Below are 25,227 nucleotides of genomic sequence, written 5' to 3'. Positions count from 1 at the left end.
TCTGCCTTGAGGACTCAAACATATTACATCTTGCAAACTTATCTAATATATTCTTGTGGGAAAACGTCATTGAAAATATGTTCTACTGCTTTAGAAAATCAACACCAGAAAAGCCCTGTGCTTTATATAAGTTCCTTTTAGGAACAGGCCAACAATCTAGCTGACGGCAATTTAGTCCGAATGGCAATATACCATAAACAACCACAGGTCCAGAAAACAGTAAACCCACAAAGCTATCTTGGTGATAAGATATACTTCGAGTGGGTTTCAAGCATTTTCAACTTATCACATTCCTTCTCACGCACCCCTATTCCCCAAAGACAGTCTCTAACGTGAGTTAATTACAAACTCTTTTGGAAAACATGCTACAGTATTCTCAGGGCTAAGGAAACATAAAATCATTATCTTGGAAACAAATAATAAAGTTATCATTTACAAATCCTGTTTTTCTTTTTTTCTAGGTTCAATTAAGCAAGAGTTGACAAACACTGAAAACAATTTGAGTTTGATTCCAAAATAACTAACACATGGAAGAGAAGTGGGTAGAAGTTATGTTAGGATTTGTCTAGCCGACTCTATCACTAAGACAAAAAGGCTCTATTCAGAGCAAACAGTTTGAATGAGCCACATTCATCCACCAAATGAAAAGGACAAATTAAACTTCCATAATTAATAATTTAACTGACAAGAGATAGCATCTTTCAGAGGCCATTAACACTTTACATTCGGAGAGTATTCTTAGCAGGTCACGATCGATTTAAAACAACGATCAAGCCAATTCTTTGGTTCGGCCCCAACTCTCTTACAGAGGAGAAAACACAGAACTTTCAAACTAGCTAATGTGCAAACATGTAATAAACGCCTATACAGATAGCCCTTTTAAGAGGTGGGAGAGGACAGAGATCTCTCAAAACAAATATCATGGGAACAGTACTAATCAGGATTACTTTCACAGAGAAAACTGCCAAAGGGAAATTCAATATTTTAATTTACATTATCTGATTATCTTAGTTGGGACAATGAACCTGATCATATGTAAAAGCAAGTTAACATTCTTAATATCGACTAGAAGGACAACTCACATTTAACAGACTTTCATCCCTCTCCCCAGCTTTTTTTTTTTTCTCTCCCAAATCCTAGGAGCTCAAATAATTGGCCACTGTGGAGTTTCTCAAGAATCTCTCAGCTCGTAACATTTAACATCCTAGAAAAAGAATCTAGCACCGTAGGGGAAAGATAGTTGCCAGGGAAATGGATCATAAAGCTCAGAATGGCCTGAAAACTGCACAGGATAGAGCGAAGTGCCAGAAAGAATATGAATGTTTCTCTCAGGGTGTGTACAATAGGAAACATTTTATACCTACTCTTACCAAGGATAGCAGTCCCTTTTTCACTCGATTAACTGTAGCCTAGATTCACTATCACATTTCTTGCCTGACAAGAAACAACTGTATATATTCCAAGTCTGAAATTGACACAGACCTTTCAGACCCACTCCTGACAACCTTCTAGGTCGTCTTTTCAAACACTCCTGAAATACAAGCAGATCCCATTGCCTTCAGAGTGACCCAGCTATCAGAGAAACTTTCCTATCAAGACTAACGAGCCCAAGAAAAATTAGGCGTATTTTCCCTTCCTCAGGAATCCCAGCTCTTGACTTCTCCCAATAAACTCTCTACTCTAGTTTGCCGACGTGTAAAACAACCAGAATCACATTAATTATTAAATTATAGACTGCATATCAGACAAATCACCGTGATTACCTAAAAATTACCTCTAATTTCTGCAACACAGTACACCTGGCTATTTTCATGCTTTATAATTTTCTCCCCTCCTTCCACTCTCCTATCCTAAGAAAGCAATTTTTGCAAAGGGTAAGTCAGAGAAACGAGCAATTTGGTAAGAAGGGATATTTAAATGGGCCACGAGAGCTCCAGCAGCCCCGAATTTCAAATGACACGAGCGTGCACGCGCGCACCCCACCCTGGGACGCCGCGCCACGCTCTCCTGTCCTCGCGGGCCGGACCCCAAGCCCAGACCCCGGGAACCCGCGTCCGGCTCACCGGTCCACGCTCTCCGCCCCACCCCGGGCCCCGCGCCCCGCTCGCTGGTCCCCGCCGCTCCTCCAGACACGCTCCCACCACCCCGCGTCCAGCGCCAGCTCCGAACCACAGGGCGCGGCCGAACCGGAGCCACCCCCCGCGTCCCCGGGGCTCAGAAGCGCCACAGCCCGCCCTCTCCCTCCGCGGGGCTCCGGGCCGGTGACCCGGGGGCGGCCAGGCGGCCAAACTCACATTCGGTCGGGAACTAGCAGGCGGCCCTCAACCATCATGTCCGGGAGGAAATCCAGCTTGAAGGCAGAAGTCATGTTCGCGGCGCGCGCTCTGCGCTCGGGTGCGGGGGGCGGCGGTGCGCGCGGCCGAGTGGTGGCGGGCGGCGCAGACGGGCAGGGACAGGTGCGCGCGGCCTCCCCGCGGCGGCCGCCCGAGCCGGCACTTGTCACATTCTCTCTCCGCGGCTCTCCGCCAATCCCCGCCGACAGCCAGCGCCCGGGCCGCGGGCTGCCCAGCGCCAGGTGCGGCGACCGGGGGCGGAGCTCTGTGCCCGCCGCGCCGTCGCTTAACCCCTGCGGGCCCGCACGCCCGGCCCCTCGGGGGGAGGAGGAGGCGGAGGGACCGCCCCCTGGACAAATCGCCCCCCACCCCCACCCGGCCTAGGTTCCCCGGCAGCCAGACACGCACACTCGTCCCCAGCGCTGACTCTGTCTGGTCCCCTATTTCCAGGAGCCTGGCACGAGGCCCGACTCACCCACCGCTTGTCGTGGGTTTAGTACCACCGTATTGCCCAAGGCCGGTGCACTCCACGAGCGCACCCAAACTCCCCAACTGAAGCCACGAGAGACGAATCATCACGGGGCGTCGTTTAAATGCTCCTCGGTGGGCTGTGCTCGCCAGTGTATGAACTCAACTGAAATAGCATTCGTGGTTGAGCCAAAGTAAATATTAGATAAACGGCCCAAGTGACATTTGCGGACTTTTCCGTGCTTTACAAGGAGAAAGATTCATCAGTCTCTGCACGATTATATTTCCTTTTGTATCATCTTGAAAACATTAAGAAGTACACGGGACTAAAATAGTGATAAATCACGTTTTCTTTTAAAACGATACATCACAAGTTGGTCATCTCGAAGTATTTAAATACAATGATTAAAAACCAACAGTGTGGCTTCATGAAAAGAGTGTTAGGTCTGTAATGGCCATGAAGCTTAAATACTCATTTAAGATCTGTGACCAATTTACTAATAGGAATTGAGAAATAGGGCAGAATTCTCACAAAGAAGGGAGTTTAATTTTCCCAAGTGACTTGTGAAAATTCTTAAAAGTATTTTTATATGGTGATGTTCTAATCTGGCGCTCTCATCGTTGTTTTGTTGCTCAGTTATTTAGATGAAACTGAAATTTTCACAATGTCACCAGTCTGTAAAACTTCTTTGTGGCCTATTTCACATTCTAAAGCAACCTCATAAATTGCAAACCAGAAGTCTTATAGTTTGCCTCTTTTATTAACCATCACTTTAAATTTTATTTTGAAATGACATCACACTTGGGGGTGTATTCACAGTAGTCAGAGGGTTAAACAACTAAGTCACGTGGAGTTAATTGTATCACGTGGTGTTAAACGTATCAGACAACATGGAGAAAATATTGTTTTCATCTTTTCTCACCAGTTTCTTGTGTTATATAATGAGAAGTGATCATCTTTAGAGATTATGAAGAAAAATGGATACTTATATACCAATATTAAATCCACATATCAACTGTAGATCCAGACTTGCTGCATTGAGCAATTTGGAATAACAGGCCTGGTGTATTCAATTAAGTCCATACTTAATTGACTTGATTTCCTTCTTCAGCTGAACAACATATCTGGCTTTTGACCAAGATGGTTCTAATTCCAAGACATAGGGCTAGGACTAACCTTCAGTTGAAAATATTGCTTTTCTGAGGAATCAGGGCTAGGTTCATAAAGAACTGAAAAACAGATGGGGTAAAATCAATTCTTATACCCCAAATGCCCCAACTCTTCCTAATAATACTAAGCTACATTTTTTCCCGACCCTAGCTTCTGCAGGCTGCCTTTGAATTATAAGAATTTTGTTGGTCTTTCAATAACCTTAATAAAGTAATTAGCCAGATAAATGAGACAAACCTTGACAGTTCCTGATTTTCTAGACATTATTTACATAACTCCCAAATGTATATAAGCAGCTGACTCTATAATAAAACTATTTGAAGAACGAACTAACAGAACCGACATCCAGAACAGAAGCAAAACACAACTGCGTTAATCAAAAAGGAAAATATTTTCAAATTCGCTATGGAATGAAGCTCCATGTACATCTACATTCTATAAGGTAGAAAAAGCATCATTAACACATAGACTTCTGAAATATTTATTCTCTCTTTAATTGCATGTGAATTATTTGGGAGACACTGTAGGGAAGGCCTCTTACTGACTTAAGCCTTCTCAGCAGTTTGTTAAATTCTAGGCTCAAATCCCTTGAGGCAATAGTGGATTCAAAGCAGCTTTTAATCATACTATAAGGAGGGTGAAGAAGTATGTAAGTAGGTCATAGAGAAAGAATTACTAGTGCATAGGTTACTGCCTTATTTAACAACTACAGTGAGTCCCAGAGTTTTCAAAGCACATTTGCTTTTGCCATTTAAAGTTAGAAGCAAAACCAGGGTCAGATATAAAAGAAAACTCTAACATGAAATACAGTGACGAGGGGAACCAAGGAAAGCTTCTGGATGTAGCTGAGCTGAAATAGTTTGGCTGCCAAATACATAAATAATAGAGTGATTGCATAGGCACTTAATTTAGGTGCCAGAGAGAAACAAAATATACAAACACACACACACACACCCTATAGGGTTTTGTTTCCACGATCACAGCACCTACACAAGAGCTGTTTTTAAAAATACAAATTTTAAAAGCTCTTGCGCTTAAAAACAAAAACACCCAACCAAATACCACCTGATGAAAAGCTTCAATCTCTCATCTGACTGCTTTGCCAGAAGGAAAAAAAAATCTCAAACAACTCGACGGGGCCCCCTTTTTTAATTTTCACGCCGTAACGAGCCATCAGGTATCATGTTTTGGCAGTTGGAATTATTTTGCAGACAGCTCGTCTGGGCTGCTGCTAAACACGTGGGGTTCAGTGAAGCTATTTTATAGCCAAGGATCTTATCAACAGCAGTGAAAGGGGGTGAGGCCATGAGCGGGCCCCCCTCCTAGACCTGACTTGGTAGGTGACACCTCCGTGTGCTGACATCCCTAGGGACGGGGCTGTTGGGAACAATGCAGTTTCCTCACCATTTTAGCTTCACTGTAGAAAAACCTTAAGCTCTTCCCGAAGCCCATCCCCCTACCATCCCTAATTGTCTATTTTTTTTTCTTTTTAATCAACTTGCTATTCATTTCCCAAACAAAAGGCAATTCAAGGATTGGAAGCACTTCAAGGGAAAGTTTCTGAATGACCTCATTTTATATGAGGCCTTCCAAGGCAATTGGGTGCACTGTGCCGTTTCAGCACACCGCCCCCTCCCCATGCCTCATCTCAAACTGAGGTTTCTCCAGTGGTCATTGTTTGAGCACTGAATTATCACTGGCATTTAAAAAAAAAAAAAAAACCAAAAACCTCTCCATAGAAACAGAATGCTAATAAATGTGTTTGTAAATGGAGTCACACTGCTCGAATGGAAGGTATCGATTCCTATCACCCATCTTCATCAATGAACCAGGATAGAGCCCCCTGACTATAGATCTTTCAACATTTTTGCACAAAGTTTATACCATAACTTAGAGACTGGAGTCTGATAGATAGTGATGCACGTTTATAACCCAACAGTTAATTTCCTTCTCCTGCAGACAGCCCTGTATATTTTGTGACAAATTTCCATTTTTTAATTATTCCTATGCATAACGTCACGGGTTGCAATCTCCTTAAAAGCAGTAGACAGTCGGCCATGCAACTACAGATGTACCAATACTGTTCCATCTCCTCAAACAGCCACCTTCACAAAAGGGTTTTTCTCCCCTCACTCCTGGCTCTTTATTAAAAACTAGAATCCAAAACATCTTTCCCCATCACATTTTTAAATTCAAATTTTATTAAATAGCTGTTCCTTTTTTTTCTTTTTAAAGCCAAGTGTACTGAGAGCTGTTTGGAGCAAGAAAGGCCCTAGAAGGGGGGGGGGGGGTCCCATCACTGGGCGTTTTCCAGCCAATAAGTTTGAAATCCACGTGAATTTGAAGTACCTGGGAAAGTATCTGACTTTGCGGTCATGTGTTTGTTCTTGGCTTACCCCAGTTTCATCAGCAACTTGTAAAAATAAACAAGTGTCTTTATGCGCTTAAAAAATCCCCAAATAGATCCCTAAGTGATACATTATAAATCTATATTTTCTTAGCTCCATAAAGGTATCCCTTAAAAAATACTTATATCACCAATCAAGTTTAAAATGATCTTATTCCCCCCCCCCCCCCCATTTTGAAAGCTTCTGGAATGGCGACTTTATCACATTCCTAAAACGACTTCAGTAAAATCACACGCCAATAAAGATGACATCGTTATTAAACTCTGATTTTACATTTGTACGGGAATTTTAAGCCGTCGCTCTCCCTTGAGAACAGCTGCTACTGGCTTTTTGCAATCTTGTGTTTTTCTGCATCTGTTTTCAATAGAGCCAAAAGACATAATGGTGAATCTCTCTCCCTTCTGAAGAGACCCTCCAACGGAAGATGGGTTCTTTGTATACATACCTTCGCGCTCGGAAATGAGATGCCCCTTTAGGGTTTCCAGAAGTTTCCATTCCAAGGGGATGAAATGCTAATACTATGGACCTGTCAGACCCTGAGCCCAACCAGCCTATCACTTCCCTCTCGGACTTGCCTTTCCCTTTTCCTCCTTTCTCCATTATTCCCCCTGCTGCCTTATTTCCCTCCCCCTTCAGCTTTCTCTTTCTTTCTCCCTCTTTCTCTCTCAAACGGAAGCCAGACAATGCCAGACGGTCTCCTCCACAGCTGTGGGTCTGAGGAGGCAGGTGACCACAAAAGTGAAAAGTCTTGGTGGCTCATCTGTCAGGGAAATCAAGTTTGCCTCGACCAAGGCTGAGTTCTCAACTCGGAACAGCTGTCTCTGGGGTGCTTCCTTTCCAGACATCATCACAGGGTTGGGGGGAGGATGGAAGATCACGTCCCATGAAGTGAGTAAATATATGAAAATTGGGAAAGAGAAGATTGGAGAAAGGGTGGGGAGGAGAAAAAGGCTGGCCTGGTGATATGTACACAAAGGCACTCAGAAAAAACAACCTCTGAAGGAATGTCCCAGCAGCCGCTTGAAGATGCTGAGATTTTTCAAACTGTATCAGGTAGCTTTATCTGGTGCCAGCCTGGCGGTGGGAACAAAATTTATACCTATCAGAGTGGGGTTTTGAGTTCCCTGGCAATCTGCCCTTGAACTCCCACCACCCCCAAGAAATGTTTTCCCCGAATGGTCAGAAGTTCTCATCTTACTGTCACATGCTGTAAATTTCAAAAAGAGAAACTACTGTTTGATGAAACACAGCAGCTGAGTGGGGACAGCTGGGTGGATATAGCAGTAGGCATAACATTAGGTCTAGAGAGAAAGCAGCAACAGGTGGGGGCAGAAAGGAAGTTTTAAGACTTAGTGGGTGGGGGGTGGGGGGTGGGGGAGGGGGGCGGGGGGCGGGGGGAGGGTGTTGTCTGAGACTGATCTTGGCGAGAAGCAAAATCAGGACTTGAGAGGGACTCTCCGGAGGCATGAAAGCCCCACTGGCCTCAATGTCCCTCCCTCTTCTAAACAAATACATCTTGAAAAAGAGGAAGGATTAAAGAGACCAAATGCTTGGATGGTGTGTAAAAGAGAACACATGAATCTGCTTTACCCACAGTGATGATGGATCCCCATCAAAGAGCTTTTCCTTCCCAGGATCAGAAGTCATCTGACACAGTAGATGCAGATCAGACTCTTTAAGACAAATGCTACTTGCAAGCAGAGTGAAAGAGATGATAAGATTTAAGAATCAAACCTGTTAGATTCTGCACCTGATTCTGTCAAAGAGTGGACTGACACTGGGAACACGTCATTTAATTTTCTGATTCATCATCTAGACCTTTGCATGTGCGTGGCCATCATTTCCCTGTAGGGATGGATGGCTGAAAAATCAAAATCTACCACGATCCTCTGATGAGAGGTGTTAACCTAATTATTACTACAGCAATTACATAACCAAGCTATTAAAGTGACATGTAGGTTGAAAATACATTAAGGTTTTGAGCACAGGAAATTTATTTTTTTCCCTATAATATGGTTCAAATCTCTAACTATTTTTAGCTTATGACAGAGGTTTTTGAAAATCCCAAATGACTTTTTCTTTAAATTTGCTTTTGATGCTCATTCCCATAAAGTCCATTAGGGGGAAAAAATTCTTTTTTTCTTTCTCTTAAAAGAACTACCCAAAATCTTCATGGAAAAGTGGTGTAGCAATCTACCCAAGCTAAGTGGAAATGTGTTATCTTATCTTATCACTATGGCTGAGTGTAAGCCTTTATGTTGCCCAATCTCTTAGTCTCTCATACTCTCTGGTGGCAGCTAACAGCTACATTTGTACTATTTCATAGGAATATGGCAACGTGAGAGAGGAGGAGAGATGTGAATGACTTTGAGGTCTGAGGAAGAAAGGTGATGAAATTAAGGATTTTATTTGGCTTTGTTTTAATAACAAAGACGAATCCGGGGTGTTCTAAGGATAACTTCCCTTTCCTGCTCTCTTTTCCATCCTTCAAGACCCCCTCCCCTCATTATACACCACTTGATACCTTCTTACCCACTGTTCCCTCTCTGTTTCATGACTGTCTTGAGCTTCTTAACGAGAAAAGATCATGTCACATAGTATATCTGCTGCTTGGTTGGTTCTGATTACAATATGATACATTTTGGCCCCTTATGCAGATTAGAAGTCACATTTCAATTTCATCATGCTTCAGATTTCTCTATTATTCCCTCCAACATGTGTTCCCATTATACAGATTAAAGCCTGAGAAAAGTGAGCCATGGGTGCTTTAATTCAAAGACCTCGTGAGCTATAAGGGGAACCAGTGAGCATACGCAGGGGAGCCATAAAAACTCAGAAGCAAAAACGACTGTGATTTTCCCTTTCTTACTGTACAGCTTACTCCGTACAAAACTAGAAGGCAGGCACAAATCAGTGCACCGCAGAAATGTGGCACTGGAGGAAAATACAACTTTCAAATGTCAAATATCCAATATTTGTACTCTTAAGTTGGCCAGGGAAGGAGTTGGCCTGAGTCGTGACTTAGAATCCCTTCCACCATGAGCTGTGTGTCCAGTTTCCCTCTTTTGGTCTGTTTTTCTCATCTTTGAAACGGGAATAACATAACTACCACTAACTCTAGGGTATCTGTGAGGATTAAATTATACAAGATGAAAAGAGATCACCTAGTGCCTGGTAGAGAGTAGACTGTCAATAAATTTTGGATTTATTCCTTACTTTAATCATAATACTCCCACTCCCTGATCTTTGTTTAAATCTGGAACTGGCAGATGGGAAGGAAAAGAGGAAGCCAGTCCTAATCCTATTGTTCTTGTAGCATTAAAGTTTTCACTGATTCTAAGGCCAGCAGCCTAACCCACAGGGGAGAGGAAGGGTACGGTTTACGCAAGGCAGGCACTGAGCATCCTGGGGCTGCGGGTGAGGGCTCCATCCCTTTTGATCAAGTCAGTTTCCAAAGCGAAAGTCAAAATGAACCCTAACTGCCACCACCAGGAACTCACGCCACCCATCACCAACTCAGTGCATTTTCATTCACAGAGACGCTTCCTAAATCATTTCTGAATGAACGCGGAAGCCATCTCACAGAACCCAAAAGACAGCTGGGGTCCCAAACCAAGATGTTCAAAAAGCAAGGCATGACAAAGATGACAACACCACAGGAGGACCTGCAGCCCCTGAATCACTGAGATGGGCAGCTTTACAGGAGCCATGACAAGAGTCTGATTCATTCCTGCACCAGGTACCACAGTGCCCCTTCGCGCCAGTTCACACACCAGCTGGAAGCCAGCAATGCCATCCTTAAGTTTCAACACAGAATTTTTACCGATTGCAGCTGCAACCTTTCTCAACCCAGGGATCCAAAAAGCCATGGATACTGAAGGTGTATCAACCTGGTAACTTCAAACCTCACGCTCTTCTTGTCCATGACAACAAAGTTTGTTGAACTGAATGATTATACAGGAAAATTCTGGGTTTTGTTTTTCTCCTAGGGCACACTGGCACGTCCTGCTTCCTGAGCTGCAGTGATTCATCTCAACCCTAGGCAGCCAATCACGGGCGGGTCAACGTGGAAAGAGGTGAGGGAACAGCTGAGCTGCCCTGGGAACACATGTCACCCTCCCCCCACAGATGCCATTCCCCGTTAACTGTGACGGTCTTGACATAAAAGAGAATGTGCTGGGATCTGTCACAGTCAGAAGAAAGCTATGGATCAGATAAACATACCTGCACGGAACAACCCCTAACGATATCGCATGAAGCAGAAGGCTGCGTCTGGGAACAAAGGGCACCTCATCCCAGATCAGGGTTAACCGGCACATTTCTGAGTTGAGTAGAGGTTTCTCTCTCTCTCTCTCTCTTACATGTACATCTCGCTTCCATCTCAGTCCGACCTCTGGAGATGGATACCATGGGATCGGAAAGGTGCTTCAGCTCTAGGACACTTCATTTCAATTCTTAATGGGCTACAACACTGAAACCTCACATAAAGCTTTCCTTCCTCTGACACCCTCTTCCCCGTGTCAGTTAAGTGAAATGCCACGGATCTTAATCTTCTCCCAAAACCACTGCCTCTTCTTTCCTACATAATGAAAGTCACTGCGAGTTCAGAAAAATTCCCAATAATAATAACCAAGTAATAACCAGTCATAACCAAGAGAGAAGCGATAGTAGTTTGATGAAAGGAGAACCCACCCCCTCACCCCCCCCTCACCTCCCCCCATCCCCGCCAACAAATTCCCCAGGAATTACTGAATGTAGAAAGAAATTCAAGGAAGGCTAATCAAGATGATCTAAGGCTTTACTGCAACTGGGTGAAATATACTTGTTACCGCTGGAGGAAGGGCAGATAAATGCTGTGGAGCCACAGGAGATGCTTCTTAACAAACTGCTTTCTGTTAATGACTTTTACTGAGATCTCTACACCAGAAACTAAGTTGGATATTTCTAGTTTCCTCACTGCCACGATTATACCAAATCAAGCTATGTTTTTCATCGACAGATTCTGACCCCTTAAATACAGAACGATCATTCCCACCTAACACTCTTGCTTTTGTATATTACCTTCTTTTCATCAACCTAGGTGTTTGCAGGGCTGCGAGCAATGAAATTTCCATCAGCCACATTTTCACCTAATTAACCTCCCTGATTACAATAATTAGTATTGATTCACTCTTGGAATGACTTCCTGGGTGTCCCAGCACAGTCTGCACTTGCTCTGAAGTTCTAGATATGAATATTAATCAAACGCCTTTCTTTGTTTTTCAGCCCCAAAGGGATATTTTGCAACTGTACACACTCATATTTTGAAAAAGAAAAACTGTGAGGTTTCATTTTCACAAATAAAGGACTATTGATATGTCGAGGTTACAGCCTGTGGTCTCAGCCTGTGGTCTGCTGAACACAGCTATGTATTCCTGAGTCTCCCGTGTGAAGGGACTCCTCGGGGTGCAACGGCAACTCTACTGAAAGAAGCCATTTTCCCAGTTTGACTCTTTTGCTATTCCTTTTCTGCAAGTCTGGGCTTAGAATTAAAATTCACTTTGACATTTGTTTAGGTCACCCTGGAAGGGAATCATCCCACATAGAGGCTGATGGCAGGATACAGATTACATATCTTGTTACTGTTGTGGAAATAGATGTAGACAAGTTTGCCAACTTCGGCCATCTCCTACTTCCCCATCAGGCTAAAGGAAAAGATAGCAGCGTGTCAGACACTTGAACGGGGGTCTTGGAATTCTGGAAGCTGGTAATGGGTTAAAGCACAAGTGGGAAGGGAGTTCCCTTGTTCTTGGACCTAATATGATCACCCAGGAATTAAAGTGAATAGATCACAGGTAAATGATTATAATTTAGTCAAAAATTTAACGTGTAGGTTTCCAAGATATTTCTTTATTTCAGCGTGCTTCTGACAGGCAGCTGGGGAACACAGGACACTGCTTTTTTTTTCCCAAACCACAAAAATTTGCTTTGTGACCTTTGTTTTGGAATAAAAATTTCCCATGAATGCAGAATCTAGGTGTGCTGGTAACAGTGGGCCAGTTTCAGATATAAAGCTTCACCAATTACCTTCTATGAGCTCATCCTAAAAGCAATTACTGGCATACCCAATGGAATGAGCAGTTCAGATCCCTTTGGAAGCAGGAGAACATAATCATAAAATCCACTTTACTCACAATGGATGACTTTAAAAATATTATTATCCTACAGATATGTTTTGGGTCCAGCCAGACTCTGAAAATATTGTCAATAGAAAATCTATGTTCCAGAAGGCAAATTACTGAGCTTTTGCAACATTAATTTTCATAATTCTGAATTAAATATAACATTTCAACTTAAGTTTAAAAAATTGAAATGCATGTCCAAACTCTAAAAAGTAGTTAATGTTTCATAACTGTTTTTATAAGGAATACATTTTGTTCCTTGTTTACTGAGAACATCACTAATTTGAACACGATATAATCCAAGAAGAAATATTTGTAACTAAATACATCTATTTTTTAAAATTTACCCTTTAAAATGATTTCCCTTCTGTTTTTAAAAATTAGGTCCTTAATCTCTATAAATTTACTAATATTTTTCAATGTACTGCTCTGGCACAAACAGCTAATTAAAGCAAAACACTGAAATGTTAGAAAAGGTATATTCTTTATGGGAACGAACCTTAGTGACACGATTTTCATGTAGATCAATTACCATTTAATATTCTAGGATCAGTTCTCTTATATCTAATGTGAGAATAAAAATGTTTTTAATATTTGAGAAGTTTGCAACAGATTTTTCCATTTTCTCTTCTTGAAGTCTCACTGTTTTCACATGAGAAACCAATGCTTATGTTATAAAAGGAAAGATTCTTGAAGATGTGAGAAATGTTTACCTTGCATAGAAATGCATTTTATGAGCACATAATCATATATCAAAAATTGATACATTCCATAGATACCTTTAACTTAACAATTTAACAGGCTAGATAATGACAGTTTGTGACCGAAATTAGAAGGGCGGCAGTTCTCACTTGTCCTTGAATTTCTAAACTGTTTATCTACCTAGGGGCCAAAAGAGGAGGCAGACACTAGAAATTATAATTTACTTAAACATTAGAAATATACCTCTTAACTTCTCTTGTGTGCTATGTTCCGTAAGTCCACTAAATAGGCAAATTTTAAATCCCCAAGCATTAAATACTGTAGAGCCATGTCTGATAACAAGGTATCTGCCAGAATGATAATAGTGTTACAAGCAGTCTCAATCAGTGAGTTTCTTTCTGTAGTTAACAGAGAGGTAAGCAATAAATCTCTAACTTAATCCAACCAACATAGCTGCAAAATGCAAAAAGCCCTATGAACGGCAGATATTAAATCTTTTAAAAGCACAAAACCACAAACAAGCAGTCCTAAAAGCTCTTCAATCTGTATAGTCTATACAAACAAGATTAAAGCAGATAAAAGGGTGTTGAGAAAGAAAAAAAAAAAAAAAAGCCCCAGACATGCATTAAGCTAGTTTGACAGCTCCATTGTTCAATGGGTCCCATTGTCAGACCCATAGATGTATTCAGTGCTACAATGTCTGCTAGGAAATAAACAAAAGACTACATTTTTCAAAGCAGGATGCCAATTGTATCATAATTCCTTCTCTGCTTCCCAAAAGGTGGCTCATTCTTGGTAAGCGGTAGGACCCTAACACAGATGCAGGAAACAAATATTTGCTTTCAATACAGAGGGACCCAGGACGCCATGCATGAATAGAAGTCTTTAAACAGGTACACATTTTGGCAAACAGGATAAAGTGATCCAAACCTGGTAATACAGAAGGACTATTTAGGTAGGCTAAGTCCAGATTAGAGCGGTATCTGGAACGCAAGTCTAATATGGAGTCTCCTTAGCTCCTTTCTCGCTGAGTATTCCATGCAGAGTGCATAATAATGAAAGAGGCTTAGACATTGCAAAGGAAAAGACAAACCCAGAGCTAGATTCAGAGCCTTTAAAATTATCCACTGGCCGTGCACAAATAGCAGAGAGCAAATACATGATATGCTTGCAAAAGGCAACTCCTGCAAATATAACTCGTCCACAGGAGTCCTTTTCCTTTCTCTTGCTTGCTCTCTCTTTCTCCCAATCTCTTGGTCTCGATATCGTTTCCCTCTCCTCTCTCTCTCTCTCTCTCTAGCTTCTTTTTTTCTTTCCTTCTAAGACAAGGAAGCTACTTGATTCAGGGCATGGTGATTGTCTCAGTCAGCTCTGGAAACTAGCACGGCATACGTTAAAACAAAGAACACAGTAACATACCTTAAAAGCAGCTCTTCATTTCTCATAGTAACAGCGGATTTGGGACAGCGCATGCTTTCTGCACAGATACACTGATAGTCTCAACAAAAGCCAGTTCAGAAGTGCGCTCCAACATCAATGCCACAGTAGCTGTTCACTAATGTGCGCTCCCCGTCTCTCTCCCTCCCTCTCTCTCCCTCTCCTTCTCTCCCCACTCTCTTCTCTAGTCAAATTCTGAATGGGAGAGCAAAGGGGCTCCTGCAGATCCACTAAGTAGAAATAATCCTCTCTGACAAGTTATGTTGTCTAAGCATATTTTTACATTAATACACTGCACTGCCTATAGGGGTCTTGCTTCCATTCACTTAAGCCTGGCTGGTGTGAGTTCTCCTAATTACCATCTTTAGAAATTGGAAAGAAAAATAAGTAACTCGTTTCCCTCTTTGTCTTACACATTTCATAGCAAAACCAAGTTCACGTTTTCTCTTTGCCATCCACTGTCAGCAAGCGACGCAGATGACTCACAGAAGATGTGGGTATGTCAGGGTGCTAAAAAGGATTTCTGCTTCTCTTTTCTGGGACACTGAATTCACAGTTGGATTCATCTCTTCCTCTCCCCTTGTCCTCAGGCAGAGTGACAAGGTCAAGACCCTTAGCCCCACTGAGGGGGTTGAGGATGCAGAGGATAGAGACTGGGGGACTTGGAAAGATTTTAACTCTGTGAGCCCCAGAGTTCTTGGAGGTTCAGGGCATAATCCACCTGAAGGAGGTGGACTTCTAAAGGAGGTGGGCGATGCAAAGATTGTTTGGTCATATTGAAATCCTAATGAACACTGGAGCATCAGCCTCAAAAGACCAATTAGATGCTCTTTTCCAAAATAAGAAAAAAATCTGCTTCCCTACTTCATTATTCACACCGGGCATAGCATATACAGTTAGCCAAGGAAATACATACTGTCCTTCTGCTTATTGGAATTGGAAGAATTCCATGCAGATTAGCCAAGTAAAAGAGCAAGTTAAACACACAAAGATGAGATGCTATGGACGGAATAGTCAGTTGTCCAAAACTGCATTTAAGGCATTGCTCCTGGAGGTGTGTGCTGACCGGAAAGCCAAGAGTGCGCTCAGCTTGGATGGGAACAATGCAGAACGCAGCCCGAAACAGATCTTGAACACTGGTTTTCTCACTCCCAGGTTCAAAACACTTCACCCGGGGGCTTCCCTGGTGGCGCAGTGGTTGAGAGTCTGCCTGCCGATGCAGGGGACGTGGGTTCGTGCCCCGGTCCGGGAGGATCCCACATGCCGCGGAGCGGCTGCGCCCGTGAGCTATGGCCGCTGAGCCGGCGTGTCCGGAGCCTGTGCTCCGCAACGGGAGAGGCCACAACAGTGAGAGGCCCGCGTACCGCCAAAAAAAAAAAAACAAAACAAAACACACACACACAAAAACACTTCACCTGTCCTCATCAGCACAACCGTGCAACTCAGTAATAATCTGGAGTTAAAATACTTGTGGGAATAATAGTGGGGCAGGGAAGATAATGGCATGCCCCATTACCCTCCCATTTGGAGATCTTGAATATACCCCAATATCTTGCTAGATCTCTGACCTACGACCTCTGAACTTAGCCTTGGCCCACAGCTAAGGAAATGGAGATGTTCTGGAGGGCGAAGAAGGTGCTTTCAAGGTTACTGCACAGTAATCACGCTTAGTTTATGACAACAACCAAAGGTGACTGAAAGCAGTCCCCATCCCCATTTCTAGATGGAAAGAAGACCACGTGATGAATAACTTGACTGGGGTACAATAATGAAGCAAGAGCTCTGTCCTTCAAACAAGCACTTTTTTACATTGCCTTCCTTCACGACAGCAACTAAAAGAGAGTGAATATATAAAAATGAATGACCTTGCCAGGGAAAGATACTATATACAATCTAAGGTGTTCTTTTATTTTTTAAAAGTATCCGTTTATTTCTCTTTTCATCTTTTTTTTGGCCACGAGGCCTGTGGGATCTTAGTTTCCTGACCAGGGATCGAACCCACATCCCCTGCACTGGAAGCGCAGGGTCTTAACCACTGGACCACCAGGGACGTCCCTAAGGTATTCTTGTAAATGAGTTTGGAACCCCAGACACTGCAGAGAGAGAGAGAGTTGGAGCCATTTCCCTAGCGACTTGTGCTGAGGCAGGAGTCACCTTACCTCTCAGGAGCTCTCTTTGCCAAGTAGTTAAATGGGGGCGACAAATGCTCATATATTTTAAAGCACCAGAAGCACGTGTGATGAAACTGTGTGTGTTCCACCAGTGCAAATATTAATAAAAAGTGGAATGAGTGGCCTGACACAGGCCACGGTTTTGTCCATCAGAGAAAAGTAAAAATACACTGTTCCAACACAAAGCCCTTTTTTAATACTTCCATCCAATTTCTAACAGGGCTAAACTATGAGGCAAGTACTAACACGTAGCACTAATGCATTTGCTAATCCGTAAATAGATTCTTAACCCTGGAGGCCAGGGCTGCAGTATATGGGGCTGTTCCTCTAGTGAAATGAATTATGGATCCCTAGCAGTAAGGACCGGGATGGAATCAAACCATTAAATATTTTATATTCCTTCTACTTCCTTTTGGGTCTAGGGACCTAAGTAATGAGAAAGCTGTTGAGGTTAAGAGTTTAGTACTTGTCCAAACGCCGGTAGGATGACAGAACGGGGGTCTTACATCCACCAGTTGCCTGTGCTGAACGTGGGGATAGAGAGATGAGCGAATATAAGGCAGGCGCGTCACACTGTATAGGAATTCTCTGACTCCAGATCCACATCGGATCAATCTTTGTTTTCATTTTTGGTTTTTTTTGCGGTACGCGGGCCTCTCACTGTTGTGGCCTCTCCCGTTGCGGAGCACAGGCTCCGGGACGCGCAGGCTCAGCGGCCATGGCTCACGGGCCCAGCCGCTCCGCGGCATGTGGGATCTTCCCGGACCAGGGCACGAACCCGTGTCCCCTGCATTGGCAGGCAGACTCTCAACCACTGCGCCACCAGGGAAGCCCCAATCTTTGTATTCTTAATCCACTCAATCGAATAACCTTCCCTTAGCTGATCCTTAATAACTATTTGTTAAATAAAGGAATGAATTTGTTTTTAACTCTTGGGACTTCGGGGAGAAGACTTTTATTTTCAATATTCCTTTATGTAGCTTCCTTAACAAATATCGGGGGTGGGGAACACTTCTTACTCTAATTCAGGCATTCCACTGGCACAGCTCACAACACTGGGAAGTCCTTCCCTGCCATCGTGTTTCACATTTCAAGACCTTTTCACGTTTTCGCTGATGAATCCCTACAACACTCTGGGGTGGGCACAACTGGTTCTGTTACCTGCTCCCCTTTAAAAGTTCAAGTGCAGAAACACTGAGCAACTTGCCCACAGAAGGTAGATAATGACAGAGCTTGGGAACTCAGTCTACCAACCCTGGGCCCATGTTCTTTCCACTGCATGGTGATGCAACCCAGCGACCCCACTGTGCCTAGGGGTGACAGACACACACCGGGGAAAGCATGGCTTTGAAGTAGTGTTTATTGTACACCTTCCTAAAGTGATGTTAATTACCTTAGAGGATAGATAGTAAATGATTAAAAAATTGACGGAAAGGTTATGTCTGGGCTACTAGCATTTATCAATTCCTTTCAAAACTTCATTTCAAATACAGTTTGAGTTGAAACTAGACAGGCTAAGCACTTTTGGAGACCAATTTCTTTTTGAGGTCATCTAGAGCAGGAATTAATTTTTAATAATCCTGATTATTATTAAATTTGTTTTGTAGGGGAAAGGTTTTTAAGAGGATGAGGATTATAGTAGTAATTAGCAAAGAAGAACGATGAAAACTTAGTTTATTTCAATGCCCTCTATATCCAAAGAGATTTTTTTTAACTGTAGAAATTAAATGTCTAGCTAATAATGCAAATTTGGTGAGGGAAAAAGTGGAGAGGTACAGCAATGTGGAAGTATGGGGGTGAGCTGAAAATCAGCAGATCTCATGACCTTCCTAGATATGAGATTCCTAAAAAATTTTTAAAGGTATATGATATGTGCATTTCTTTATGTTGTAGATAATTTCTTGAATAAAAAGCTAAATTTCCAAATGCAACCATAACTGCTCCAACTTTTTTCTGCCTCCGATGCCTGGTCTTTGCCTTGGGATATTTACATTGCAAAAGTAGTGGAAAATGCCATTTCAGTGGAAGTGTATGATATGAAGTATGTTAGAGATTAGGGCCTGGCAGTACAGAATCCTTTGATAAAAAGGATGGGGCACTCAAAAAATCTAGTCTGCCTTTCAGATTCCCATCGTAAAAGAACCATCTTGAAACGTGGAGGCACCGAGGATATTAAGTTTATTTAATTGCTGGTTTCACATACTGCCTGAGTCCACTCAGGGTGCTAAAGCAAAATACCACAGAGGTGGGGGCCTTATAAGCAACAAACATTTATTTCTCACAGTTCTGCAGGCTGGGAAGTCCTAGATCAAGGCACCAGCCCAGTCAAGTTCTGGTGAGGGCCCTCATCCTGGTTCATAGCTGGCACCTCCTTGCTGTGTCCTCACATGGTAGAAGGGACAAGGCATCTCTGGGAGTCTCTTTTTTTTTTTTTTTGCGGTACGCGGGCCTCTCACTGCTGTGGCCTCTCCCGTTGCGGAGCACAGGCTCTGGACGCGCAGGCTCAGCGGCCGTGGCTCACGGGCTCAGGCTCTCCGCAGCATGTGGGATCCTCCCGGACTGGGGCACGAACCCGTGACCCCTGCATCGGCAGGTGGACTCTCAACCACTGCGCCACCAGGGAAGCCCCTGGGAGTCTCTTTTTTAAGACCACTAATCCCATGCATGACACCCTCATGACCTAATCCAGAGACCCCACCGCCTACTACCATATCATTGGTCATTAGGATTTCAACATATGAATTTGGTTGGAGGGTCACAAACATTCAGACCATAGCAGATACCAAGAGTTGCCAGGTTTAACTAAGAAACATACCACATTGTTATGAAAGATGGAAAGAGCACACAGAGTCTGTGAAGTAAATATGAAGAAATGACCAAGGTCTACAAGAAATGGGTTTGCAGCAAACTCAGTACATGACATGTAGGAGGTGCACAGTAAAGTGGTAAGTCTGTGTGTGAGGGGGCGGATTTCCATCCAGGGCTGATGTCAAGCAGAAGACACAAAGTTCCTCTGACCAGCTTTGTCAGCCTTGGAGGACGGGTCTCTATGGGCAGAATTAGGCAAAGCAGTGAAATCTGCACACAGGAGCCAGAATGAATAGAACATGGAACGATCCTGTGCTTCCAGACCCTGTGCTCCCTCCTACCTTCAGGGGAAAGACCTCCAAAGCCCCAAGGATGTAAGTATCACAAATCACTACCTGAAACATAAAACTGACGGTTGGTTTAACGTAAAACCGTAGCAGCCTTAGCAAAGAAAGGATTTGATGGTAATCTGAGGGTCTACGTAACCGGAGTTCCTCTCACTTGAGGGCTCACAAAGTTACCACCAAGTCAAGCAGAAGGCAGCTATCCCTGTAACCAACCCAAGGGTCCCACGTTCCACACGGACATTCCTTCTCCAAGCCGTGGAATGATGCACTTGTTTGCAAAATGGAGATGTTTTTCTAGAACTGGGGCATGGGGGTGAGTAATTTGTAAAGCCCCCTAAAATGATCAAGCAACATATTTACCAGTGAGTAGGTGTAAATAATAAACCATAAAGTACTTAGAGCTCCAAGAAGCCAATTGAAAATAGGCCCTAGATAAATCTAAGAGGTTTTATTATCATAAAGAGTAATAATAACTTGCCTACTGTAGACACGAGGGGCTATGAAAACAGACACCACAAAGTGGGTTTGGAGATCTACTTCTGTGTAGGTAGGCTTGAAAGGTCTGTTGAAGACAAACAGAAGAAAGTCAAGGATCTCCCATGAAAATGGACTACTATAAGTAGCCCCGTTGATAAAGTAACTAACTTTGGCTTGTGAACTCATATGACTTCATAAATAACATGTACACAACAGAGTGGTCATTTTTGGCCTAATGTTTTGCCGAGGGCCACCCTTGGGCATATGGGAAATCTTGAGAAGGCTACAGGTGAATACATGTAAGTTAGGCATTAACATTTGCATGGGAAATGGGCCGCATTTATTATTTCTATTTTTAAAGACAGACACGTGCACGCAACTGCCTGCCTGCTCAGGCTACCACGTCCCAGAGATTCTGTAACTTGACTACTATCCATGAGTCTTCTCGATGGCCATGTAGAGTTTGGTGCACTTGGGGATCCGTCTTTCTTAGTGGTTTTGATCCTAGGGAATCATAAGGAGTGAACAGCACAAGCGTGATGAAGACCAGGGTAGAGCAGGTAGCCTTCCTGATGGGAGGGTGAGACCAAGATGAAGTGAAACAGAAATGAAACAGAAACCCAGATGGTCTGGGAAAGACGGTTTTGAAACTACCACGACAGCTCTCATACAATATGCAGATGCTTTAAATGTTACATTTCTTTATATATCACTCTCTGAAATGAAATTATCTACTTATTTACCTGTTTATTATCTCTTTCCTCCATCTGAACTCAAGTTGCATTAAAGCAAGAACTCCATTTTTATCACCACTTTAGGCCAATGTGTGGCATATGGCAGACACTTAATAAACTGTTGTTCAACAGCTGAATTTCTTTGTGAAGCATTCTTCTTATTGAGTGACCCAATCTCAGTGTCACTACATAACATGACTTATGAAATACTGATACCACAGTCAACCGTGACAGTCACTGGGCTAGACCCTGAGAGGGACAGAAAGATGCAGAAGGCTGTGTTTCTGACTTTAAGAAGTTGATAGATTTGTTGAGATGGAATGATCAGCTTGTTGTCTTAATATTTTTTTAAACTTTAAGGCATCATTTATATGGGTGCACAGAAAATAAAATGAAAAGTGATACATTTCGCTCATTACTTTGCATCAGCGCTGAAGTTTGGGAGTTGACAAATTGCAGGCAGGTAGGACCAGGCACTGAGGAACAGATGAGTAGACAAAACTTTCAGAATTAAGAGCAGCGGGAGTTGGAGGGTGATTTGCGGGGTATCTTGGAAAATACAAGCGTCTTTATGGGAAGGAAGCAAGCATCAGAAATCAGTCTAATTTTTGCTTCATTCATTTTCAGTCGACCTATTTCCTGTATTTAACTCTTTATATATGTTGGTAAGTTATCCCCTTCGCCCAGTGTAGCCCTGCCCTACTTCCCTCTCAGCTCATTGAGATTCCCAGGGATTTACAGCAAGTGATCCCCTTGTTAAGTTTCCTCCTCCGCCTGCTATTAAAAACAAAACAGTAAATGCTATTAAAGGCCACCCACACATTCTCAAGGCAGTTCGTAATGAGATGCCTCCTCAATTTCAAAAATGTATTAATTCGATTTTGTTTTATGTTGCAGGGATCGATACGAAGCGTGACGTTGACCTCTCTATTCCTGTTACGTCAGTTAAATATCGTTATGGTGGGTATCGGAAATGCATGAAGAACATGACTAAGTCACGATCGTCAACGGAAAGTTCCTAGAGGCCAAAGAGGACTGGGGATGAGGCACAGAGTGGCCCCAAGCTGAGGGAGGAAGGACACTGCATCCCAGACTAAAACCTGGCCGTCGAAAGCTATGAAAGATTTTAAATGGCTCTGGATCTAGAAAGATGACTCTGGTTTCAGTGTGGAGCGTGACCCGAAAACAAAGAAGAGCATGGAGTCAGGGGGACAGCAGGAGAGCTGCTGTACAGCTAAGAGGCCATGTGGCCTGTGAGACGGGTCTTCTATTCATGACCACTGCCTATTAGTTGGGCTTGAGATCCTCTACATAAGATGAAATCACTCAATTACCAGAGCAATTCAGTAAATTGTTATTATCATCCACATCACGCAAATGAGGACACTGGGGCCTGGGAGGTCAAGAGAGGCCCAAGCCAACAAGGGCAGTGATACTGGCAGAGATGGGGGCAAGCTCAGCTCTTTTCGCTGTCCTACGTGGCCCAGGCAGTACGTATCTAGAGGGGAGAAGGGGGAAAAAGATATTTTAGTGGTAGATTCACTGTAGGGACAACTGAATGGGGGGAATGGAGAAAACAGCCAAGTTAAAGGTAATTCTGATGTTCTCTAACCTGGACCTTTCGGCAAATGATGACGTTGCTAAGTGAATGGAAACCCAAAAAAGCAAACAGGGTAGATGGTGAAGATAACCGATTCCACTGGGGATAATCTGAGCTGGAGACGCCTGCAGGCAGGTCTTCCCAGCAGAGGAGTTAGAACTCCTGCAGTGGATGAGGTTGGCCGGGAGGAGTATTGAGGGCTTCTGACCAAGACCAGAACCCCTGGCAAACCAAAATTTGAGGAGGAGGCAAAGAAAGATGCTCCAGTGAAAGAGAGGACTGACCACATCACCAAGGAGCTTAAACCCAGCTGGAGAGAGAAAACATATGCGTTTGAGGTTTTAAGTTACCTTGCCACATATGAGATCATGAATTACTTGTTTAGATGCTAAATGAAAAAGCAGGGCAGTGCAAATCAGAGGCAGGAACATTCAAAAAGTTTCAGGAATCAGTTGGGAACTGGGGCAATAACTTTAAAAGGCAGCCTGATTTTAAATTAAGGAAGCAGGCTACTTCCACACCTGCATACTTGCTGGGGTGGAATGGGGAGGGGGAGATCCAAGAGGTCCTGGAGCAAATCCTGCTTGCTCCAGGCTGACTCGATCTGACTTGCCCTGACTTTGAGATGGCAGTGAAAAGTGCCCTGCTGTTTGGCACCATCTCCTCGAAGGCATAACTAAAAAACCAGGAAGGGAGGCTAGGGGGTAGAGGGGCTGCATCCAGCTTGCAGAACAGGAAAGCAACCATGCAGAACAAACTTGTATGCTTCCATAGGCTGGCTGGATCCACCAGCTCAAAAAGGCAACAGCAGAAGTCGTTTATGAACTGTGCATTTGGCCAGATTAGGATTCCAAAAGTTATAAGGAACTATAAGCTCTAGACCTGGAGAGCATATTCCGGGGTCAATGGTTTTAAGCTTTTGAGTGAAGTATCACACACTTAGAGGAGAGAACCCACAAGTGCTCCCTGAATATTCACAGAGCGAACAGATCCAACGCAATTAAACCCAGTTTCAACTAAACCTTGTGTCCGTTTTTAATTCCATAACCAAAGCGTGACTGGATGAATATAAATATACAGGAATTAGAGTGCTTGTGAGTAAACGTTGCCAGGGAGACAGTGAGTCAATTGAACAAGACTTTCTGTAGAACCCACCTACTTGTCAGCACGTATGCTCTAATTCAGGCTCTCCCAGTTCTTAAGGAATCTCTGCCCCACGCTATACATTTCAGCAGTCTCTGATACCAAAAGATGTTCTTAGTTGGCCCCAGCTTAGAACCCAACAGAGCTTTCCCCCTGCCCCATGATGAAGTCCAAGTCGCATAATACGGTTCACAAGGCACCTGCACATCTCCAACTTCCTCTCGCGGGTTGTCTCAGCCAACACACAACGTTCTTTGCACCATTAACTTTTCTCAAGTCCTCATCTATATGATTTCTCCTGCCTCTGTGCTATTTTTCATGCTGTTTCCTACATGTGCAAAACTCTCCCGGTTATCCCCATCCTCTCACCAGGTTTATTTCTGCATCTCCTTCGGGACTTGGCTTTATGAAGTGCTAAAAGCAGAAAAACAGGGACTCAAGGAACACTTGTTGCCCTGCTTGGCTGAGCCCATGAATACGGAAGGAACATCATCTCAGCAGCAAAGGAGTGCCCAGATGTCATAATATGGTCCCGGTTATTTTTAAAATTTTTTTAGGGACTGACATGTTAGCTATCTAAAGCTGAATTCGAAAGGGGTACCAGTCATGGCCCCTGTCCTCAGCGAATGTATAATCACGTTAGAAGGCAGAACTTACATGGTACAAAGAACAATATCAGGTCTACTGCTGTGATGTTCCGTGAGCCGTAAGAGTTCCAAGGAAGGAGAGGTACGAGTTGGCTGGAGTGATAAGAGAGGAATAAGACCTGAGGGCATCTTGAAGAATACGCTTGCATTTGGGGAGGACGTGGAGACAAAGGGTGACGATGCTCACCCCAAGCGGAGGGAACCAGCGTGAGAAGAGATTATGTAGCAGACAGTGGAGAGAAAGTCTGACTAGAAGAGCATGAATACTGACAAATGTGGGGGAAAAAAAGAAACAAGGAAGAGGGAGGCCAGCCTGTGAATCTTGTCAATGGAGCAAAAGAATCTGGATTCCACATCATAAGAAATGAAGATTCAATGTAACTTCTGGGTCAGTAAATGAGCATCCTTTTTCGAATATGCCAATGAGAAAGTCAAAAACAACTCCGGCAGCTGGTAGCTGACAGGTATGCCATGATGCTTCCAACTAAACATAAACAACTCTTACAGAATATAAAAATAATCAAACTTTGAGATCATGGTGGAACAAGAGAAAGACAAAGACACTGCAGGTACAAAACTAACAAAATATCCCCATCTTCCGACTGCTTACGTACCAGTGA

The 25,227-nt window shown here is 43.4% G+C and overlaps 1 protein-coding gene across 9 annotated transcripts in view; it reads right to left on the bottom strand.

Annotated features, from left to right (window-relative positions):
- CELF2 (CUGBP Elav-like family member 2) overlaps positions 1-25,227 on the bottom strand; it is an 833,081-nt gene that overhangs the window by 305,831 nt on the left and 502,023 nt on the right. For 4 of the 9 annotated variants that reach the window (XM_065900905.1, XM_065900920.1, XM_065900954.1 and 1 more), the window contains exon 1: positions 2,295-2,368. The exons of 2 other annotated variants lie outside the window; for them this stretch is intronic. In XM_065900905.1, the coding sequence (XP_065756977.1) occupies positions 2,295-2,368 (74 nt within the window). Of the gene's footprint in view, positions 1-2,294; positions 2,546-14,662; positions 14,778-25,227 lie in introns of those variants that run through there. 3 more of the 9 variants (XM_065900928.1, XM_065900913.1, XM_065900963.1) reach the window with 2 other exon arrangements.

Source organism: Phocoena phocoena, chromosome 2 (assembly GCF_963924675.1).
Source record: "Phocoena phocoena chromosome 2, mPhoPho1.1, whole genome shotgun sequence".
NCBI classification, from domain to species: domain Eukaryota; kingdom Metazoa; phylum Chordata; class Mammalia; order Artiodactyla; family Phocoenidae; genus Phocoena; species Phocoena phocoena.
The sequence above is the reverse complement of the archived record's forward strand: the minus strand, read 5'-3'. Positions and strand labels throughout refer to the sequence as shown.